The following is an 18578-nucleotide window of genomic DNA, read 5'->3' on the forward strand; positions in this document are numbered from 1 at the left end:
GTGTTCTAAGGTCAAAGTTGAGCATCAGAAGCCAACAGGTCTACTTCAACAACCCGAAATCCCGGAATGGAAATGGGAAAACATTACCATGGATTTCATCACTAATTTACCAAGGACTGCAAGTGGTTTTGATACTATTTAGGTAATAGTTGATCGTCTCACCAAATCAGCACACTTCCTGCCAATAAGAGAAGATGACAAGATGGAGAAGTTAGCACGACTGTATTTGGAGGAAGTCGTCTCCAGACATGGAATACCAATCTCTATTATCTCTGATAGGGATGGAAGATTTATTTCACGATTCTGGCAGACATTACAGCAAGCATTAGGAACTCGTCTAGACATGTGTACTGCCTATCACCCACAAACTGATGGGCAGAGCGAAAGGACGATACAAATGCTTGAAGACATGCTACGAGCATGTGTTATTGATTACGGAAACAGTTGGGATCGACACCTTCCGTTAGCAGAATTTTCCTACAACAACAGCTACCATTCAAGCATTGAAATGGCGCCGTTTGAAGCACTTTATGGTAGAAAGTGCAGGTCTCTGATTTGTTGGAGTGAAGTGGGGGATAGACAGATTACGGGTCCGGAGATAATATAAGAAACTACCGAGAAGATCATCCAAATTCAACAACGGTTGAAAATCGCCCTAAGTCGACAAAAGAGCTACGCTAACATTAAAAGAAAAGATACATAATTTGAAATTGGAGAGATGGTCATGCTTAAAGTTGCACCTTGGAAAGGCATTGTTCGATTTGGTAAATGAGAGAAATTAAATCCAAGGCATATTGGACCATTCAAGATTATTGATCGTGTCGGACCAGTAGCTTACCGACTTGAGTTACCTTAACAACTCGCGACTGTACATAACACTTTCCACGTCTCGAATTTGAAGAAATGTTTTGCTAAAGAAGATCTCACTATTCCGTTAGACGAAATCCAAATCAACAAAAAACTTCAATTTATCGAAGAACCCGTCGAAATACTGGATCGTGAGGTTAAAAGACTTAAGCAAAACAATATACCAATTGTTAAGGTTTGATGGAATGCTCGTAGAGGACCTACGTTCACCTGGGAACGAGAAGATCAGATGAAGAAGAAATACCCGCACTTATTTCCAGAAGATACGTCAACACCTCCAACTGCTTAAAATTTCGGGACGAAATTTATTTAACGGGTAGGTACTGTAGTGACCCGAACTTTTCCATGTTTATATATATTAAATGAAATTGTTATTTACATGATTAAGTGTTTCCAACATGTTAAGCAATCAAACTTGTTAAGACTTGATTAATTGAAATAGGTTTCACATAGACAATTGACCACCCAAGTTGACCGGTTATTCACGAACGTTAAAACTTGTAAAATCTATATGATGACATATATATGATTATATATATATAGTTAACATGATATTATGATAAGTAAGTATCTCATTTGGTATTTTAACAATGAGTTATATAATAAGGGAAAGGGCATAAAAATAGATAAATCTAATTCCAACCCCGATGAACTTTATATGTATCGTCAACCCCCGAAGTCCTTAAGTTGTAACAATGACCCGGGAACCTCTAAACCACCAGGTTTTTCTAAACCAATGTGGATAACGACGGCTCGTATTAGGGGAACATCATATATCCCTAGAAACTTGGCAAAACGAACCAAAACCGAAGAAGAAGAAACAAGCGAGTCGGAATAAGATAGTTATATTCGTGTGGTGTAATATAAGTAATATAGTGTGCTTATGCTTTATGATATATGTAAAAATTTCTTGTATTAATAAGTATTTTTTTTTATGAATCTAACTCTTGTCTATTTTACAGTATAAAAACACAAAATGGATAGACAACCCAATATTTTAAGAGACCTACCCGGAGACATGATTGATGAAATCTTGTCTAGAGTCGGTCAGAATTCTTCGGCACAACTATTTAAGGCGAGATCAGTTTGTAAGACATTCGAAGAACGTTCCAAGAATGCCTTGGTTTATAAAAGGCTTTCGTTCGAAAGATGGGGGATATCACATTGGGAAATCCATAAGTTACGATGTGTTTACTTTGACGCATATATTGCGGGGAACCCAAATGCTATTTTACGCAATGGGTTAAGAAATTATTTTGACTCAATATATCTGAATATTGGACTTCGTGATTTATAAAAAGCGGCTAACATGCAACATAAAGAAGCATGTTATGCTTACGAATTAGTAATGTTCGCTTTTCACCAAAGTGAGAACAAGAACATCGGGCTACAACTATTAAACAAAACGTTCCCACAAGTGACGGAGTCGGTAATTGGGGTAAAAAAATGAGGTTTTTAGATTGTTACGGGACTGTTGGACATTACGTAACCCTCGTCCCTTTGACGACGTTACAACACGCTGTCTTATCAACGGCCATAACGGTTATGTTCCACAAGACCAATGATGGGAAGTAATCCTAGTAAAACTAGAATGCATGACTTGTTTCTGGACGTATGAATTACGTGTCTTTATTGCCTTTGCTGAACGACTTATGTACTAGCTAGAATTATCTTCACAACCATCTTGTATCAAATTTATTGTGTGCTATATTTCATGTTATATGTAAAATAAGCGGTATTGTAAGTTTGTAAAATATTGTGTAAAAGTTTGAACGCGAAATATTATTATAATCAGTTTTTCATATAGAATTATAGTAGTTGAATTGTATATTAGCTACTAAGTATGAACTTAACGGGTAGGTACTACCCGAATTTAAACTTATAAAACGCTAATATGAAGAAAAAGCTTTTATAAATGAGTTCATATTATGCTACGAAATACTATTAACTACTCTTAATATTCTGTATGATTAACTTGTTCCATTTGACTATTTTGAAGGAAATGGCACCGACTACTCGACACACCGTGAATATGAATGAAGAGGAATTCCGTACTTTTCTAGCTTCAAACATAGCCGCAGTACAGGCTGCGCTACATACCAACAATAACCTTGGATCTAGCAGTACAGGAAATCGTGTAGGATGCACCTACAAAGAATTCACTGCCTGCAAACCTTTGGAATTTGATGGAACCGAAGGACCGATCGGATTGAAACGGTGGACCGAGAAGGTCGAATCGGTGTTTGCCATAAGTAAGTAAGTGTACTGAAGAGGACAAAGTAAAGTATGCTACGCATACCTTCACAGGTTCTGCGTTAACATGGTGGAATACCTATCTAGAGCAAGTGGGACAAGACGATGCGTACGCACTACCGTGGTCAGCATTCAAGCACTTGATGAACGAGAAGTACCGTCCCAGAACCGAGGTCAATAAGCTCAAGACAGAACTTAGAGGGTTACGAACCCAAGGATTTGATATTACCACGTACGAAAGAGGATTCACAGAATTGTGCCTATTGTGTCCGGGAGCATTCGAAGATGAGGAAGAGAAGATTGACGCGTTTGTGAAAGGATTACCGGAAAGAATCCAAGAAGATATAAGTTCACACGAGCCCGCCTCCATACAACAGGCATGTAGAATGGCTCACAAACTAGTGAACCAGATTGAAGAAAGAATTAAAGAAAAGACTGCTGAAGAGGCTAATGTGAAGCAAGTCAAAAGAAAGTGGGAGGAAAACGGTGATAAGAATCACCAATACAACAACAACAGCAATTACAACAATAATCGCAACAATTATCCCAACAATCGCAACATCAATCGCAACTACAACAAACGGCCCAACAACAACAACAACAACAACAACAACAACAACAACAACAGCAACTACAACAATCATCCCAACAACAATAATAACCGCATCAACAACAACAATCAGAAGCAGCTATGCCAAAGGTGTGAAAAGTATCACTCGGGGTTTTGCACCAAATTTTGCAACAAGTGTAAAAGAAATGGTCATAGCGCGGCGAAGTGTGAGGTCTACGGACCAGGGGTTAATAGAACGAAAGGAACAAATGGTGTCGGAACGAGTAATGGCGGAGCAAGTAGTGTCGGAGCAAGTTATGCCAATGTAGTTTGTTATAAATGTGAAAAACCGGGCCACATTATTAGAAATTGCCAGAACCAGGAGAACACGAATGGACAAGGCCGCGGAAGAGTTTTCAATATTAATGCGGCAGAGGCACAAGAAGACCCGGAGCTTGTTACGGGTACGTTTCTTATTGACAATAAATCTGCTTACGTTTTATTTGATTCGGGTGCGGATAGAAGCTATATGAGTAGAGATTTTTGTGCTAAATTAAGTTGTCCACTGACGCCTTTGGATAGTAAATTTTTACTCGAATTAGCAAATGGTAAATTAATTTCAGCAGATAATATATGTCGGAATCGAGAAATTAAACTGGTTAGCGAAACATTTAAGATTGATTTGATACCAGTAGAGTTAGGGAGTTTTGATGTGATAATCGGTATGGACTGGTTGAAAGAAGTGAAAGCAGAGATCGTTTGTTACAAAAATGCAATTCGCATTATACGAGAAAAAGAAAAACCCTTAATGGTGTACGGAAAAAAGGGCAACACGAAGCTACATCTTATTAGTAATTTGAAGGCACAAAAACTAATAAGAAAAGGTTGCTATGCTGTTCTAGCACACGTCGAGAAAGTACAAACTGAAGAAAAGAGCATCAATGATGTTCCCATTGCAAAAGAATTTCCCGATGTATTTCCGAAAGAATTACCGGGATTACCCCCACATCGATCCGTTGAATTTCAAATAGATCTTGTACCAGGAGCTGCACCAATAGCTCGTGCTCCTTACAGACTCGCACCCAGCGAGATGAAAGAACTGCAAAGCCAATTACAAGAACTTTTAGAGCGTGGTTTCATTCGACCAAGCACATCACCGTGGGGAGCTCCTGTTTTGTTTGTCAAGAAGAAAGATGGTACATTCAGGTTGTGTATCGACTACCGAGAGTTGAACAAACTTACCATCAAGAACCGCTACCCACTACCGAGAATCGACGACTTATTTGATCAACTACAAGGCTCGTCTGTTTATTCAAAGATTGACTTACGTTCCGGGTATCATCAAATGCGGGTGAAAGAAGATGATATTCCAAAGACTACTTTCAGAACACGTTACGGTCATTACGAGTTTATGGTCATGCCGTTTGGTTTAACTAAAGCACCAGCTATGTTCATAGACCTTATGAACCGAGTGTGTGGACCATACCTTGACAAGTTTGTCATTGTTTTCATTGATGACATACTTATTTACTCAAAGAATGACCAAGAACACGGTGAACATTTGAGAAAGGTGTTAGAAGTATTGAGGAAGGAAGAATTGTACGCTAAGTTTTCAAAGTGTGCATTTTGGTTGGAAGAAGTTCAATTCCTCGGTCACATAGTGAACAAAGAAGGTATTAAGGTGGATCCGGTAAAGATAGAAACCGTTGAAAAGTGGGAAACCCCGAAAACTCCGAAACACATACGCCAGTTTTTAGGACTAGCTGGTTACTACAGAAAGTTCATCCAAGACTTTTCCAGAATAGCAAAACCCTTAACTGCATTAACGCATAAAGGGAAGAAATTTGAATGGAATGATGAACAAGAGAAAGCGTTTCAGTTATTGAAGAAAAAGCTAACTACGACACCTATATTGTCATTGCCTGAAGGGAATGATGATTTTGTGATTTATTGTGATGCATCAAAGCAAGGTCTCGGTTGTGTATTAATGCAACGAACGAAGGTGATTGCTTATGCGTCTAGACAAATGAAGATTCACGAACAAAATTATACGACGCATGATTTGGAATTAGGCGCGGTTGTTTTTGCATTAAAGACTTGGTGGCACTACTTATATGGGGTCAAAAGTATTATATATACCGACCACAAAAGTCTTCAACACATATTTAATCAGAAACAACTGAATATGAGGCAGCGTAGGTGGATTGAATTATTGAATGATTACGACTTTGAGATTTGTTACCACCTGGGGAAGGCAAATGTGGTAGCCGATGCCTTGAGCAGGAAGGACAGAGAACCCATTCGAGTAAAATCTATGAATATAATGATTCATAATAACATTACTACTCAAATAAAGGAGGCACAACAAGGAGTTTTAAAAGAGGGAAATTTAAAGGATGAAATACCCAAAGGATCGGAGAAGCATCTTAATATTCGGGAAGACGGAACCCGGTATAGGGCTGAAAGGATTTGGGTACCAAAATTTGGAGAGATGAGAGAAATGGTACTTAGAGAAGCTCATAAAACCAGATACTCAATACATCCTGGAACGGGGAAGATGTACAAGGATCTTAAGAAACATTTTTGGTGGCCGGGTATGAAATCCGATGTTGCTAAATATGTAGGAGAATGTTTGACGTGTTCTAAGGTCAAAGCTGAGCATCGGAAACCATCAGGTCTACTTCAACAACCCGAAATCCCGGAATGGAAATGGGAAAATATTACCATGGATTTCATCACTAAATTGCCAAGGACTGCAAGTGGTTTTGATACTATTTGGGTAATAGTTGATCGTCTCACCAAATCAGCACACTTCCTGCCAATAAGAGAAGATGACAAGATGGAGAAGTTAGCACGACTGTATTTGAAGGAAGTCGTCCCCAGACATGGAATACCAATCTCTATTATCTCTGATAGGGATGGTAGATTTATTTCAAGATTCTGGCAGACATTACAGCAAGCATTAGGAACTCGTCTAGACATGAGTACTGCCTATCATCCACAAACTGATGGGCAGAGCGAAAGGACGATACAAACGCTTGAAGACATGCTACGAGCATGTGTTATTGATTTCGGAAACAGTTGGGATCGACATCTACCATTAGCAGAATTTTCCTACAACAACAGCTACCATTCAAGCATTGAGATGGCGCCGTTTGAAGCACTTTATGGTAGAAAGTGCAGGTCTCCGATTTGTTGGAGTGAAGTGGGAGATAGACAAATTACGGGTCCGGAGATTATACAAGAAACTACCGAGAAGATCATCCAAATTCAACAACGGTTGAAAACCGCCCAAAGTCGACAAAAGAGCTACGCTGACATTAAAAGAAAAGATATAGAATTTGAAATTGGAGAGATGGTTATGCTTAAAGTTGCACCTTGGAAAGGCGTTGTTCGATTTGGTAAACGAGGGAAATTAAATCCAAGGTATATTGGACCATTCAAGATTATTGGTCGTGTCGGACCAGTAGCTTACCGACTTGAGTTACCTCAACAACTTGCGGCTGTACATAACACTTTCCACGTCTCGAATTTGAAGAAATGTTTTGCTAAAGAATATCTCACTATTCCGTTAGATGAAATCCAAATCAACGAAAAACTTCAATTCATCGAAGAACCCGTCGAAATAATGGATCGTGAGGTTAAAAGACTTAAGCAAAACAAGATACCAATTGTTAAGGTTCGATGGAATGCTCGTAGAGGACCTGAGTTCACCTGGGAGCGTGAAGATCAGATGAAGAAGAAATACCCGCATCTATTTCCAGAAGATTCGTCAACACCTTCAACAGCTTAAAATTTCGGGACGAAATTTATTTAACGGGTAGGTACTGTAGTGACCCGAACTTTTCCATGTTTATATATATTAATTGAGATTGATATTTACATGATTAAATGTTTCCAACATGTTAAGCAATCAAACTTGTTAAGACTTGATTAATTGAAATATGTTTCATATAGACAATTGACCACCCAAGTTGACCGGCGATTCACGAACGTTAAAACTTGTAAAAACGACATGACGATATATATATGGATATACATATGGTTAACATGAGATTATGATAAGTAAGTATCTCCATAAGTATATTAACAATGAGTTATATACATATAAACAAGACTACTAACTTAAGGATTTCGAAACGAGACATATATGTAACGATTATCGCTGTAATGACATTTAAATGTATATATATCATATTAAGATATATTAATATATCATAATATCATGATAATATAATAATTTAACATCTCATTAGATATAATAAACAATGGGTTAACAACATTAATTGAGATCGTTAACTTAAAGGTTTCAAAACAACACTTACATGTAACGACTAACGATGACTTAACGACTCAGTTAAAATGTATATACATGTAGTGTATTTAGATGTATTAAAATACTTTTGGAAGACTTCAAGACATATATCAAAACACTCATACTTAACGAAAATGGTTACAGTTACTTTCCCATTCTTTTCTTTCATCAAGAATTCTAGTCGTATTCTTACCCGTATTATACACAGCTTCAAAACGTACTTACTATGGGTATATACCAATAGGAACTAGCATGGGATTCCACTCTTGATTATGTCATGTATGACTAATCAATTTTAACCTCTACCATGAGCTAGTCAACTAACTAGAACTCCTTTTAACCCCACTCACCACTCACCAATTACCACTCATCATTCACTCCATTTCACTTCCAATTCTCTTTCTAATTCTCTCTCAACACACACACAGTATTATGAACGTATTTTTCCAGTAGTTAATCATCATCTTCATCAAAAATCACTTCAAGAATCAAGCTATAATCATCATAGGAAGAACACTTCAAGAACACTTCAAAAATCCCTTCAAGTTTACTAATTTACTTCCAAGCTTTCTAATCCATTCCAAGTAATCATCTAAGATCAAGAAACTTTTGTTATATACAGTAGGTTATCTTTCTTATTCAAGGTAATATTCATATTCAAACTTTGATTCAATTTCTATAACTATAAACTATCTTAATTCGAGTAAAAATCTTACTTGAACTTGTTTTTGTGTCATAATCCTACTTCAAGAACTTTCAAGCCATCCAAGATCCTTTGAAGCTAGATCATTTCTTGTCACTTCCAGTAGGTTTACCTACTAAACTTGAGGTAGTAATGATGTTCATAACATCATTCGATTTATATATATAAAACTATCTTATTCGAAGGTTTAAACTCGTAATCACTAGAACATAGTTTAGTTAATTCTAAACTTGTTCGCAAACAAAAGTTAATCCTTCTAACTTGACTTTTAAAATTAACTAAACACATGTTCTATATCTATATAATATGCTAACTTAATGATTTAAAACCTGGAAACACGAAAAACACCGTAAAACCGGATTTACGCCATCGTAGTAACACCGCGGGCTGTTTTGGGTTAGTTAATTAAAAACTATGATAAACTTTGATTTAAAAGTTGTTATTCTGAGAAAATGATTTTTATTATGAACATGAAACTATATCCAAAAATTATGGTTAAACTCAAAGTGGAAGTATGTTTTCTAAAATGGTCATCTAGACGTCGTTCTTTCGACTGAAATGACTACCTTTACAAAAACGACTTGTAACTTATTTTTCCGACTATAAACCTATACTTTTTATGTTTAGATTCATAAAATAGAGTTCAATATGAAACCATAGCAATTTGATTCACTCAAAACGGATTTAAAATGAAGAAGTTATGGGTAAAACAAGATTGGATAATTTTTCTCATTTTAGCTACGTGAAAATTGGTAACAAATCTATTCCAACCATAACTTAATCAACTTGTATTGTATATTATGTAATCTTGAGATACCATAGACACGTATACAATGTTTCGACCTATCATGTCGACACATCTATATATATTTCGGAACAACCATAGACACTCTATATGTGAATGTTGGAGTTAGCTATACAGGGTTGAGGTTGATTCCAAAATATATATAGTTTGAGTTGTGATCAATACTGAGATACGTATACACTGGGTCGTGGATTGATTCAAGATAATATTTATCGATTTATTTCTGTATATCTAACTGTGGACAACTAGTTGTAGGTTACTAACGAGGACAGCTGACTTAATAAACTTAAAACATCAAAATATATTAAAAGTGTTGTAAATATATTTTGAACATACTTTGATATACATGTATATATTGTTATAGATTCGTGAATCAACAGTGGCCAAGTCTTACTTCTCGACGAAGTAAAAATCTGTAAAAGTGAGTTATAGTCCCACTTTTAAAATCTAATATTTTTGGGATGAGAATACATGCAGGTTTTATAAATGATTTACAAAATAGACACAAGTACGTGAAACTACATTCTATGGTTGAATTATCGAAATCGAATATGCCCCTTTTTATTAAGTCTGGTAATCTAAGAATTAGGGAACAGACACCCTAATTGACGCGAATCCTAAAGATAGATCTATTGGGCCTAACAAACCCCATCCAAAGTACCGGATGCTTTAGTACTTTGAAATTTATATCATATCCGAAGGGTGTCCCGGAATGATGGGGATATTCTTATATATGCATCTTGTTAATGTCGGTTACCAGGTGTTCACCATATGAATGATTTTTATCTCTATGTATGGGATGTATATTGAAATATGAAATCTTGTGGTCTATTGTTACAATTTGATATATATAGGTTAAACCTATAACTCACCAACATTTTTGTTGACGTTTAAAGCATGTTTATTCTCAGGTGAATACTAAGAGCTTCCGCTGTTGCATACTAAAATAAGGACAAGATTTGGAGTCCATGTTTGTATGATACTGTGTAAAAACTGCATTCAAGAAACTGATTTCGATGTAACATATTTGTATTGTAAACCATTATGTAATGGTCGTGTGTAAACATGATATTTTAGATTATCATTATTTGATAATCTACGTAAAGCTTTTTAAACCTTTATTTATGAAATAAAGGTTATGGTTTGTTTTAAAAATGAATGCAGTCTTTGAAAAACGTCTCATATAGAGGTCAAAACCTCGCAACGAAATCAATTAATATGGAACGTTTTTAATCAATAAGAACGGGACATTTCATTATATACATAAAATTGAGTTTATTGAATTAAGAAACTCGAAACGATATATATAACGATTATCGTTATAACAACGTCTTACTAAATACATATGAATCATATTAAGATATTGATACACTATGTTTAATCATGATAAATGATAAGTAAACATGTCATTAAGTGTATTAACAATGAACTACATATGTAAAAACAAGACTACTAACTTAATGATTTCGAAACGAGACATATATGTAACGATTATCGTTGTAACAACATTTAACTGTATATATATCATACTAAGATATATTAATATATCATAATATCATGATAATGTAATAATTTAACATCTCTTTAGATATAATAAGCAATGGATTAACAACATTTAACAAGATCGTTAACCTAAAGGTTTCAAAACAACATTTACATGTAAAGACTAACGATGATTTAACGACTCAGTTAAAATGTATATACATGTAGAGTTTTAATATGTATTCATACACTTTTGAAAGACTTCAAGAAACTTATCAAAATACTTCTACTTAACAAAAATGCTTACAATTACATCCTCGTTCAGTTTCATCAACAATTCTACTCGTATGCACCCGTATTTGTACTCGTACAATACACAACTTTTAGATGTATGTACTATTGGTATATACACTCCAATGATCAGCTCTTAGCAGTCCATGTGAGTCACCTAACAGATGTAGGAACCATCATTTGGCAACTAGCATGAAATATCTCATAAAATTACAAAAATATTAGTAATCATTCATGACTTATTTACAAGCAAACAAAATTACACATCCTTTATATCTAATCCATATACCAACGACCAAAAACACCTACAAACACTTTCATTCTTCAATTTTCTTCATCTAATTGATCTCTCTCAAGTTCTATTTTCAAGTTCTAAGTGTTCTTCATAAATTCTATAAGTTATAGTTTCATAAAATCAAGAATACTTCTAAGTTTGCTAGCTTACTTCCAAACTTGTAAAGTGATCATCCAACCTCAAGAAATCTTTCTTATTTACAGTAAGATATCTTTCTAATACAAGGTAATACTCATATTCAAACTTTGATTCAATTTCTATAACTATAACAATCTTATTTCGAGTGGAAATCTTACTTGAACTTGTTTTCGTGTCATGATTCTGCTTCAAGAACTTTCAAGCCATCCAAGGATCCTTTGAAGCTAGATCTATTTTTCTCATTTCCAGTAGGTTTATCTACAAAACCTGAGGTAGTAATGATGTTCATAACATCATTCGATTCATATATATAAAACTACCTTATTCGAAGGTTTAAACTTGAAATCACTAGATAAACTTTTATTTAAAAGTTGTTCTTTTTTGAAAATGATTTAAAACCCGAAAACACAAAAAACACCGTAAAACCGGACATACGCCGTCGTAGTAACACCGCGGGCTGTTTTGGGTTTGATAATTAAAAACTATGATAAACTTTGATTTAAAAGTTGTTCTTCTTTGAAAATGATTTTTCTTATGAACATGAAACTATATCTAATAATCATGGTTAAACTCAAAGTGGAAGTATGTTTTTTAAAATGGTCATCAAGACGTCGTTCTTTCGACTGAAATGACTACCTCTTACAAAAATGACTTGTAACTTATATTTCAGACTATAAACCTATACTTTTTCTGTTTAGATTCATAAAATAGAGTTCAATATGAAACCATAGCAATTTGATTCACTCAAAACGGATTTAAAACGAAGAAGTTATGGGTAAAACAAGATTGGATATTTTTTTGATTGTTGTAGCTACGGGAAATATTGTAACAATTCTATACAAATCATATCCTAGCTAACTTATATTGTATTATACATGTATTCTAATATATTATGTAATCTTGGGATACCATAGACACGTATGCAAATGTTTTGACATATCATATCGACCCATGTATATATATTATTTGGAACAACCATAGACACTCTATATGCAGTAATGTTTGAGTTAGCTATACAGGGTTGAGGTTGATTCAAAAAATATATATACTTTGAGTTGTGATCTAGCCTGAGACGTGTATACACTGGGTCGTGGATTGATTCAAGATAATATATATATCAATTTATTTATGTACATCTAACTATGGACAACTAGTTGTAGGTTACTAACGAGGACAGCTGACTTAATAAACTTAAAACATCAAAATGTATTAAATGTTGTAATTATATATTGAACATACTTTGATATATATGTACATATTTGTTATAGGTTCGTGAATCGACCAGTGGCCAAGTCTTACTTCCCGACGAAGTAAAAATCTGTGAAAGTGAGTTATAGTCCCACTTTTAAAATCTAATATTTTGGGATGAGAATACATGCAGTTTTATAAATGTTTTACGAAATAGACACAAGTAATTGAAACTACATTATATGGGTGAATGATCGAAGCCGAATATGCCCATTTTGCTTGGTAACCTAAGAATTAGTAAACCGATCTACTAATTGACGCGAATCAAGAAGATAGATCTATTGGGCCTAACGAACCCCATCCAAAGTACCGGATGCTTTAGTACTTCAAATTCGTTTTTTTCATGTCCGAAGGATTTTCCGGAATGATAGGGGATATTCTTATATGCATCTTGTTAATGCCGGTTACCAGGTGTTCACCATATGAATGAATTTTATCTCTATGTATGGGATATATATTGAAATATAAAATCTTGTGGTCTATTATTACGATTTGATAAATATATAGGTTAAACCTATAACTCACCAACATTTTTGTTGACGTTTAAAGCATGTTTATTCTCAGGTGATTATTAAGAGCTTCTGCTGTTGCATGCTAAATTATGGACAAGATTTGGTGTCAGCATGCTTGTATTATATTGTTTAAAACTGCATTCGAGATATACTTTGTTGTAACATATTAATATTGTAAACCAATATGTATTGGTAGTGTGTAAGTGTGATATTTTTAGATTATCATTTCTGGATAATCTAGGTAGTGACTTTTTAACCTTGTTGATATAATAAAGGTTATGGTTTGTTTTTAAAAACGAATGCAGTCTTTGAAAAATGTCTCATATAGAGGTCAAAACCTCGCAACGAAATCAATTAATATGGAACGTTTATACCAATATGAACGGGACATTTCAGTATTCGTCCAAGTGGATTTGGACGGGTCATCACATAACCTGTCAACTCCGAGTCTTAAGGATTGACAGTCAAGAAAAAGTTTCTTTATATAAATTGAGTAAGACAGTCAACCTGAACTCAAATATTATGTGGATCTAATAGACATTCTTAACGGAGAGCCACTCCTGATAAGTCGTTCACCATCAACGAAATTAAGTGCATTCATGCGTCTTCCGTGTCTAGAATACGTATGATCAATATTCATCGTAGCTCTTAGACTTAGTGGCCGAGCTTAATCAATTTTGTTGAAGGGGACACACATAACATGTTGTCGAATAAAACAAATGATTTTTACATATAATCTACATTTTAGTTTGTTAGAAGGCATACATGTATTTATTATCTATAAATAAGAAATACGGAGTAGTTAAAAACTTTATACGATAATATTTCCTCCGTCCAATATTAATAGTTCTGTTTTAATTTTGAAGGTCTTTTATTTTCAACAGTGACTTTATATATTTATATGTATAAAATATTATTCGATAAAATTTATATCACTTTATTGGTTTTTGATTATATTTTTACCAGCATAACATTCATAAATTATTATAACACAAAATAATTTGAAGTTAAAGTTAAAAAGAAAAAACTTCTAAAGTCAAAACTGGACTATTAATATGAGACGGAGAGATTGTTTAACTTTAAAACTATGTTCGATGAAATTTAATTCACGTACTTAATATATGCAGATTTAATCAAGAGGGAAACACTTTTTTCGGGAAAGATGGAAGTAAGGTTTTCTTATTCTTTTTTTATTATTGAACTTTTTTACAAACATTACAATCACGTGAAAATATGAACATTTAAAAAGACTCTTTGTAATAAATGTTATTATTTTGATCTAGAAAATGCTCGAAGAGATAACATTTATCAATTAATGTTATTCCTTTCATCATGATGCATGTAATTCTTAGAGCATTTTTTTAGGGTTTAGAAATTAGAGTTTAGAGTTTAGATTGAGTTTTTAGCACCAACGGTTTTGAGTTTAGTGTTTTGGGTTTTGGGATTAAACCCAAAACACTAAACTCTAAATTCTAAATCAGGCTAAATTTTGAAAAAAATATCACAAAAGATGGAAAAAAAAACGCTCAATGAATAACATGCATCAAGATAATTGTTATCAGAAATAACATTTATGGATTAATGTTATTTATTTGAATGTTTTCTGGTCAAAATAATACGGAGTAACATTTATCACAAAGTGTTTATTTTAAATGTTCATATTTTCACATAATCTTAATGTTTGTGATTATTTTTTTAAAACGGAAAAAAAGAAATTTTTTTTTTACTTCCCCCATCTCTTAAAAAAGTGTTTTCTTCTTGATGATGATCCTTGAAATCTGTATAAGCATTGAGATCAATAAAAATAAAACTGTATATATACTATATACATTACGGGAGGCTTTGAATATTAAGTAATCGTAAAAGGAAAAATTGTAATCCTTTAAGTTACGAACGTTTGAAATTTAGAAAACTAAATATGAGTAGATATGAATTCGGTACGCTCTTGTTCGTGTCCACAATAACACTATAGTTTCTGTTTTGACCCAACACATTTACACATAGTTAATTGGGTCTGCATGATCTCCTCTACGAGACTTGCATATAAATTGTGTATTGTAGCGTATTGTCATCAATAAATATACAAGTGAATAGATCGATTTTAAAATACAACATGAACAAAGCACAAAGCAGAAATAATAATATTCAATTTGCATGGTAAAAATATAAATTACTAAATTGCTATGTTAATAATTTAATGAATGAGTATATGTAGTTTAAGGGTTTAAAATGAAATGGTTAAAAATATATACGATATCCTGAGTAGATAGTATGATTTTAAATGTTAGGAAGTTAGTTAGATATCTTAAAAAACCACAAAAGAATATAAATTTTGTATAGCACTACTCGTAGATAAGATGGACTACCATTGCAAAAACCTGCTAACAAAAAGCTTCCAACAATCAACAACAATGGCGGTAGCAACACCTCAAAATCTCTATCTTTCTTGTAGTTTTCAATCTCTATCACTCTCTTCATCATCTTCACAGCCGTACGCCGTTTCATTCAAGCCCCTGAGTTCCTCTGCCAACACATCATCCATCTCCTTCGCATCTGGTACGTATTCTTCATGATTTATATACAATTAATTGTACCTATCAGTTGTAATTTTGTTGCCGAAGCAAATACCTAGGTTAATATATAGGATAATGAAGTGAATTGATTGAATTTACAGGATTAGTCCCTGTAAACCCTAGACGAACTACTCTGTCTATATCAATTGTGTGTGAAGCTACTAAAAAACCTGATTCTGCTGCCAAAAGAGCTCGCCAATCCGAAAAAAGACGCCTATATAATAAAGCTCGTAAATCGGAAGTTAGAACTCGAATGAAGAAGGTGAATACTGATATAGTGATATGTTAGTTCTTACTGTATTTAAATAATTAGCTACAGTGACATTTAGTAGATGTGTAAAGCCCCGTTTGACTCACGAAATCCAATGGGATTGCGGCGGAATTGGAATTGAATTTAGATACGCGTCGTATCTAAATATGATTTTAATAAGAGAACTGTTGATTAAAATATTATAATTTTGTGCAATTTATGGTGGTAACCTATATAGGTTTTGGAAGAATTGGAGGTACTAAGAAAGAAATCGGATGCACAACCGGAAGAAGTTATTGGTATCGAGAAGCTGATTGCAGAGGCATATTCGGTTATCGACAAAGCAATTCAAGTGGGAACATTGCACAAGAACACTGGAGCTAGGAGGAAATCCCGCCTTGCTAGAAGAAAAAAAGCTGTAGAGATTCACCATGGCTGGTATGCACCTGAACCTACACCTGCAGCTGTTGTTTGATGCTATTACTCTTTGTAAAGTATGTATTTGCAGGAAATTTTGAGTACAATTCTGATTCTCATTGTTTAAGGTTGTGTGCCTTTTAGTTTCTTTATCGTTTCATTGAATATACCTAAAGGAATTATGACTATTTTGATGGCTGTTGTTATATGATTTCTTCTGTATTTATGTTTGGAGTATAGAATCTGAACTTGTGTTAATATCGTTATGTACTTACATTTAACTGAACTAGATACTTTAATTGAGAATAGGTTAGATAATTCTGTACAAATGAATCATGGACCTCGCAGCTTGAATTCTTAAATCCAGTATATTGTACTTCATAGTTTATTGTGTATCTTATGTTGTTGAACGAATAAATGGTTCTCTAAAGTGTTTTGATTTTGTTGTCAAATAGTACTCGTCACTATTTAAACATACAAAACTGAGTAACATGTGAGAAATAGCAACACACTTGGCTTTTATTCTCTATCATAGCAACTTGGTTACATTTCTTCTGCAGTTTGATTCGTTTGAATGTATCTTTTTTTTTTTTTTTTTTTTATGAATTCGTTTAAAATATATTAAACTCAATTAATACAGTAAAATCATGCCTTTTTTCTTCGACTGCAGTTTATAGTATTTGATTCGACCCATTAGATTTAACACAAGCGTTTCCAGTTTCCTCCTCAGCTTATCTCGCTTTTGAGGTATGATTCAGGATGAACCGTTCGTTTTAGTTATTTTGAAAGATAAAAAGATATTTGACGAACACAAAGAAATGCTCTATTAACATTGCAACGGCAATGGAGGTTAATGCAAGTATAAAATCTTCTAATGTACTGATGCACTTATGAAATTTGAGCTGCAATCACTCTATAAGTACTTGATCAAACTTGATTGCTCAAGGCAAAGGTTGTAGAACTAGGTGATTTTAGTGAGTACTCGTCGAGTTCTCGGTTTTAAGACCGGTTCGATTACTCGGTTTAATTACCCGGTCAATCCCAATCAAACTCTAGATTAATCGGTCAAACTCGGTTAAAAATCGGAATTATTTAGAAAATCGGTCAATAACCGGTCAAAGTCAAACTTGATCAAAATCCGTATACTCCCTGAATACTCCCGGTTAATATACTCTTTACCCAAAAGAACATATATAAATTTTGTGATAATAAAACTTAAATGTATTAGTATGCATATGGGTGTTATTTAGTTCGCCCCATATCTCTACATTTCATTCCTTAATTAAAGTGAAAACTCAACTTCTTTTATTTTTTTTATCCTTCCTACATCTCTTCATTCTCCTTCTCCCGTGCTTTAGCAATTGCACTTTCGATTTTCTTTCCCTAGCAATTGGAGGATTTCGTTGATCCAAGACCTGTATGTAGATCCATGATTTCCTTTAGATAGCCGAATTTTCTCCCAAATCCACGGAAGTGGTGGCGGTCAATTTCCAAGCCATAACCTGATGCACTTTGATCCCACCTCGAATGAAATGACAGTTTGAACCCACCATCCTGCCGGCTAGTTTGCTCCATGGCATACCAAAAATCTTCTTTGCTTTTCCACTCGAACCATAACTAGAATTGGAACCTCTATCTAGACTTAAACCTGACACTTGCATACCGCATGTGTCATTGGTTTGTTAATCGTTGTGTAGAAGTTCATTCATGAAACTAACACACACACACACACACACACACACACACACACACACACATATATAGTTAATATTAAAATGCTAAAATGATGATGTCATTATTAGACTAATTCCTTTATTAAGAAAAAATTAAAAAGAAAAAGAAAAAAATTTAAGCATGGTGGGTGATGTCATTAATCTAA

At 34.1% G+C, this 18578-nt stretch overlaps 1 protein-coding gene across 1 annotated transcript; it reads left to right on the forward strand.

The window, feature by feature from the left end:
* Positions 1–15760: 15760 nt before the first annotated feature.
* On the forward strand, positions 15761–16951 carry LOC139845569 (small ribosomal subunit protein bS20c-like). The gene is made up of 3 exons (XM_071835828.1): positions 15761–16015; positions 16134–16294; positions 16521–16951. The coding sequence occupies exons 1-3, from the start codon at positions 15817–15819 to the stop codon at positions 16755–16757; spliced, it is 597 nt and encodes a 198-aa protein (XP_071691929.1). The 5' UTR covers positions 15761–15816; the 3' UTR covers positions 16758–16951.
* The last annotated feature ends 1627 nt before the right edge of the window (positions 16952–18578 follow it).

The sequence above is a fragment of the Rutidosis leptorrhynchoides genome, chromosome 4 (assembly GCF_046630445.1).
Source record: "Rutidosis leptorrhynchoides isolate AG116_Rl617_1_P2 chromosome 4, CSIRO_AGI_Rlap_v1, whole genome shotgun sequence".
In the NCBI taxonomy this organism is placed as follows: domain Eukaryota; kingdom Viridiplantae; phylum Streptophyta; class Magnoliopsida; order Asterales; family Asteraceae; genus Rutidosis; species Rutidosis leptorrhynchoides.

Bases quoted from the DNA above. Each gene is read 5' to 3' on its own strand.
- LOC139845569 (XM_071835828.1), top strand. From the start codon at position 15,817: ATGGACTACCATTGCAAAAACCTGCTAACAAAAAGCTTCCAACAATCA. The intron at 16,016-16,133 runs GTACGTATTCTT...TTGAATTTACAG, and splicing joins ATCCATCTCCTTCGCATCTG to GATTAGTCCCTGTAAACCCT. The intron at 16,295-16,520 runs GTGAATACTGAT...TAACCTATATAG, and splicing joins TTAGAACTCGAATGAAGAAG to GTTTTGGAAGAATTGGAGGT.